Below are 6343 nucleotides of genomic sequence, written 5' to 3' on the forward strand. Positions count from 1 at the left end.
AAATAAAAAAAAATACAATGGAGTTAGTAAAGATAAAATAATAAAGTTTCCCCAAAACTTTGTCTTCAAAATAAGGGTGCGTCTTATATTCCGAAAAATATGGTATATCACACCATGACAACTGAGGCTGAGAAACAATGATTAACTAAATATTGATAAAACTTCATTTGTATTCAAGTTAAAAGGTCACATTAATTATATTGTGTTCAAAACTATTATGACTTTCCTCTTAGGGTACTCTTGATTGCTGTATCATGTAATTTTAAAAAATTCAGGAAATTCAGAAATACAAATTATTTGGTTCTAAGTGATCTAAAATTAACCCAAAATAAAACTTGCATTAAAAAAAGTTACATATAAAAATAGATAAATAAAACTTTTCTCTTGAATAAATTTTGACTCTGAAGTATTAATTTTTAAATGTGTGGAAGAATGACTACAACTTTATTTTCTATATTTTTCTAATTTGGTGGTTTCAGTTTCACCCTTAAGGTGGGATGCACTTATCTATAAATAATACATTTATATGTTTTTAGTTATATGTAACTGTTTTCAAGTATCACATACAAATATAAATTTGTTTGTCAAGTGTCATTTACTGATGTTTATCTTGTGTCATTTAGGGATACATGCTGCTGTATGAAACAATGCTCCCCTCAGTCCTTCATGCCAGAGACAACTGGTTAAAACAGGTTATATGATTTTGTTATATGTCAAATAGTGATATATTTTTTGCACTATTGTTAGGTTTAAGAAGTGCATTTATAATTCATTTCTTGGTATTCCAGAAACTTGTGACATAGTACTTCCATATAAAAATTCATAACATAATTTGTATAAAGTACAATTTATATGATACATAAACATGTATAAAGTGATAAGGAATTACATTTAATGTTTAAGAGAATAGGCTTAAATTAGCATAGTGTATGTTTTAAGTGATGTGAGATTACATTTTGGCAAGTATAAGAATATGTTTGAATAGCACAATTAGTTGGTAAAAGAACACATTTTTAAATGATAAGAAATTGCATTTATGTAGTTATGAGAGTATATTTTGATTTTATCTAAATTGTATAACATGTTTAAGTGATAGAAGATTACACTTAAGTACTCATTAGAATATGTTGAAATAGCATATGAATACATTTAAACATCATACAAACAAATTGAGATGATTGAAGGTGAAACATAGGTGTTAATTAGTTTAACAACCTTTATGTTGCAACAACACATATTTGAGTGATATGAGAAAATTGTTCACTTGAGAAGGAAACAGAAACACCCATTTCAGTTTTATAAAAACTATAATTAATATAACATAAGTTTTTCAAAAGGTAATGTTTCTTGGTCCTAGGGTGGGTATGTGTTTCCAGAGAAGGCATGTCTTTACCTTGCCCCCTTGAGTGATCATGAGGAGTATGAAGAAAGGTTGGAGATTTTCTATATACAAAATCTTGTTAAGAAAATTTTTTTCTTGAACATCATAAATTACTATTTTTATGTTTTGATTATAAGCATAATTGTTCTATTTCTATTTAAAAAATTCTTACCCTCTGAGATTGTTAGTTGTTTTAATAGCAAATTATAAGGTCATGTAAAATGGTATAATGATACTTTGTAACCTTATATAAATATATTAGTAGACTGCATGTAAATTTTAGTGTATACAGTCCATTTTTAATGTTGTGGTGATAGCCTATAAAATTTGGTGTGATGTTCTTTCCTAAGCATATAATGTTACATTTAATGTTTTGGTGATAGTTTACAGTAAAAGTTTTGATAGTAGCCTGAAGGTCATATTTGATGTTTTAGTGTCCATCTGTAATGTCACTTTTAATATTTTAATATATAATTTTATATAGTTGTATAAAATGTTTTGATAGTGGCCTGAAGGTTATGTTTGATGTTTTGGTGTCTATATATAATATGATTGTACTCTGTTTTGGCTGCTAATCCGCTGCCATCTTCAGGAAGCTCCTGAGAAGAGCTGTGTGTTGTGCTGATAGTGGCTGAGATTTAGTCCTGGTTCTTCTTGATAGAAAGGTTGGTGTGTTATGCACTCATGCAGGGTCTCTCTCATTAGGATTTGAATCAGTTAACTTATTTGGATGCTTTTAAGAAGGCTACCAAGATTTTTCTGACTTCTTTGTTACTTTGACTTGGTGTATTATCAGTTAAGTAGCTGTATATAAGGCTTGTGTTTTTTTCTTTCTTGTTTTTGGTTCATATCTCTTTATTTTCATATTATTCCATTTTGTTGTATGGTCTTCTCTGGCATGATTGGCTATTTTGTAATAGATCACTATTACAAAGTAATGTATTTTATTATGTTTCTGAATTCTACTTTTTGTTGGTTTCTTTGCTTCTCAAATGTGCTGGTGTCCACATTCATAAGAGATATTATAAATGGTGTTTTTGCTCTATTGGATCTCTAAGTGGTTTTGTGTGTACTAACTATGATCGTACTATGTTATGGCTTCTGAATGCTGTTCACACTTTATGCTGTTTACATATCCTTTGTATGATCTTATAGAAACCTTTGACATAAGGGAGTATGGACTTATGTTTGTAATTTTCTTTCTGCATATTCTTAATCTTTATGTTCTTTATTCTCACTAGATGAGGGTACCTATTAAGGAAGCAAAAATTGCATGAATGACAATGTTAGGTAATGTTCCTCCTTACTACTTTCTTTTATCAAATTCCCAGTGATCTCATTAGATGTTAATTGCTCACCCTGCCTTGTGGAAGGTCATTATTGATTCATTTAACTGATTAAGTATTTTTGTATTTAAGTTCAAAGCCAAAAGTCTATAAAAAGTGGAAATGTGCCCTATTACGTTTGTTTTTAATCCCCTTCTTGGGGAAAAATCCTGAAACAACAAAACTGTTGTACATTATCTGACAGTTTCCAGTTATCACATTAAAATTACAGTATTTAAGCCAGCCAACTGTGGTTGATGGAAGCGAGAAGTCTATAAAAAAAAAGTGGAAATATGCCTTTTTTTCAGGGTTTTTTAACCCTCTCCTTGGGTAAAAATCCTAAAACGAAATAGCATATGTATGCTATCAGAGAGTTTCCACTTACCACACAAAAAATTATGGTAATTTGGCCAACCAACTCTGGGTGATGGATGCTAACACACAGACACACAATGAATCATCTTTATAACAAAATTATCATATGTTCAGGGCATCCATTGTCAAGAATGATTAAAGTGATGCATTTATCTTCCTTCTTAGCATTTTTGGTGTTACTAATCTTGTTCATTCTGGAAACCAGGCAGTCTGTAATGATTTTATTTTGCAGTGTTTTCATTTCAATTCAAGGTATTTACCCATATTCGTAGGCTTTCTGTAAACTTCTATGGTGCATAAGTTGTGTGTGTGTCTTGGGGATCATCACATCTTGGAACAGGAGTTTATCTTCTCTTTCTGTTGTGAATTATCTTGTGAAATGTTGTATATTCAGATGGTTCATGGATTCTGGAATATTACTTATAGTGTGTGTGGCCATATTAATAATGTATCAGCCAAATTGTAGATCTTAGAGTGGATGCTCAAGAGGTTATCTTCGATATGTTCCATGTAGGAGCTACTGAGTACTGATGATAGGGGTGAACCCATTACCAGGCCTTGTTGATAAAGAAGGTTGTGAGCTCTGTTATTTCAGTGCATTACTTGACAGTTATATCATTTTCAAACTGTTGGCAGAATATCTTTATTGTTTGAAAAGCTGGTACATTAATGAATAGTTTGTATTTTGTGAGAATATTCTGGTAGCTTTTATAATTTCTTCAAAATTGACTACAAAGGCATATCATAGACTGCCTAGTCCGTAAATTCATGTATAATTATCTCATATTCATTTGTATAATTGTGGAGTAGGAAATATAATATTAACATTTCATTTGCATATTAATTTCTCCTTCCTTATAGTGTAGAATTCTGGCATAAAGTTGAAGATACGTACAAGGTGGATATGTCAGTAGTAGCTAAGACAGCTGTCCAGGAGAGAAATGGTAGGTACAACTTGAGTTTAGTTCATATATGTAAGTGGCTCAAGAAAGAACTGGTAGGTACATCATGAGAATTTAGTTGACCTCAGTATGCTGATGGCTTTCAAAAATGTGGCTTATATAGGAAAAACTAGAAGGTACACTTTAACAGTTTGGTTAACTTTGTTATGATGATAATAGCTAATATTGCATAAAAACAGGTTTACTGCAAATGTTTTGTTTTGTTTTTTCCTCACACTTCTTAATTTGATTTGTGTAATAGATAGCATTTCAGATCTATATTTTGTCTCCAACAAATCACTGCTCCATGATATTTTCATTCAAAACCAGAACTCATCAGTTGGGCTGGAAGATGAGAATTAAAAGATTCTATGAAATGATATTGAGAAACAAAATACAGTTAACCTGTTTTTATAACAATTCTTAGGCATGTTAGTTTTCTAATATTTTCATGGTCTTCAGCATTTAAACCATAACATTTAAAGTATTACACTGCATACATAAACAGCATCTCATTGTCCAGCCCAAATGATGAGTTCTGATACTGAATAAAAACATTATTGAGCATTGACTTGTTGGAGACATAAGATAGATCTGAAATGCTATTTATTACACACCTCTGATTTCAAGCCAAAATGGAGGCGTGTGGAGAAAAAGCATCTGCAGTTAATCTGTTTTTATAACGATTCTTAGGGGTATTGATTTTTAAACATTTTGCCAGCTTTCAGTATGTAAACTGTAGCTAATATGGCAGCTTAAGAGAGGACTTGTATATACAGGTTGACCTGAATATGATGATAACTGCAGCTCAAGAAAGAAAACTGTACATGCATCCTCAGTTTAGGTGATTTGGAATTTGCTGAGGGTAGCTGATAATGTAATTAATCATATGTTAGCATGTGATTTTTTTCTTGTTGGGTGTACATCTGTTAATAAGCAATAGAGTTTGTGTTATTTTTCCAGTATAAACTTTATATAATGTTTTTTAAATGTGAATACAGTATTTAACCTTTTCGACACGGGTCACAGATGAAAGGCCATGTCATATCATTTGTTGACTCGCATCCACAATTTTATTGAACTACTATTTCATGAATTTATGTCAATAAGTTTGGTACCAAACTGTAGATTATAATTCAAATTTTAGAACTATACATTATTCAATTTGTTAATTTAAAAATAAATATTAAAAAAATACAGAAAAACATAAATTTTTGTATGTTACGTCGTATGTTGAATGCAGCACTGATTCAAATTAGATATTTGTGAAGTCACAATACTAAGTCTGTAGTTTCATACGAATTAGAAACTCAGCAAGCTAGAATATAAAATAAGAAGGTCTTATCTTTTCTATTTGCTAAGATATTGCTCATGTAATAAATCAAACATAGTGGCACCCCACTCACTTCTTTCCATTTTTGGAAACACTCCTTTATGTAAATGAATAACCAATCAGAAGCTCAAAATGTCCCCCTAGTTGTTTTCTAAGCATTTCTAACGTTCCTTCCACCATTTCTTTCTTTTGAATCAAGATTTCGATGAGGAAGGTTATGTCTATAGTCTGCTCGACATTTCATATTTTTTAGACTCAAATACAGCTTAGTTACTAAGCTTGATAAATTATAGTAGAATTCTATGGTATTGATGTAGTAATTTATGATTTTTTAGTTATTCAAAAGTATATATAAAACCTAAAAAAATATTTCGTTTCATATCTATTCTCCATGTGGAAAATTTATAAAGGCTTAGCAACCTACGTTAAGCAGCAACTAAGTACAAAGGCCGTAACTAGAGATAATTTTGTTTGCTTTACTGCTTTATTTACTGTTCTGTGTTTTAGGAAAAATAATTTTAAGAACTTATTCCAAAATAGCAATAATCTATATACATATATAATGTATAATAATTGAAATGTGACTGTATTTTACAAAATACTAGTCAACTAAAACACAGCCAAAACAAGTTACTTTGTACAGACCAAAGGTCACCTTTATGTTATTTGATACGGTAACATGAGTGCACGTGAGCCGCATCATTGTAACTTCTGTATTGTTAGCCAGGCATGGGTAAAAGGTCAATATAATAAATATATATAAATGTATAATGTTGTGAGATTTAAGCTGTTTCGTCTAAACATTTATGTTTTCATGTTTTAATTTGTGTTCATTCTAGAATGAAAGAGGCATAATTTATGTTTATTTCATAATTTTTTATGCTGATTGCGAGATCTGTCCAATTTACCGAAATAGTACAGAGATTAATTACTGAAAATAACAGATAAAATATAAAGTTTTTCTTAAGAAATGTTTGATAATTATCCA

General features: G+C 30.4%; 1 protein-coding gene across 1 annotated transcript in view; it reads left to right on the top strand.

Annotated features, from left to right (window-relative positions):
• Positions 1 to 6343, top strand: part of LOC106463738 (protein arginine N-methyltransferase 6-like) — a 46149-nt gene that overhangs the window by 29801 nt on the left and 10005 nt on the right. The window contains exons 8-10 of the mRNA XM_022391314.1: positions 624 to 692; positions 1358 to 1431; positions 3943 to 4078. Of these exons, the coding sequence (XP_022247022.1) occupies positions 624 to 692; positions 1358 to 1431; positions 3943 to 4078 (279 nt within the window). The remainder of the gene's footprint in view (positions 1 to 623; positions 693 to 1357; positions 1432 to 3942; positions 4079 to 6343) is intronic.

Source organism: Limulus polyphemus, unplaced genomic scaffold (genome assembly GCF_000517525.1).
Source record: "Limulus polyphemus unplaced genomic scaffold, Limulus_polyphemus-2.1.2 Scaffold1472, whole genome shotgun sequence".
Classification (NCBI taxonomy): domain Eukaryota; kingdom Metazoa; phylum Arthropoda; class Merostomata; order Xiphosura; family Limulidae; genus Limulus; species Limulus polyphemus.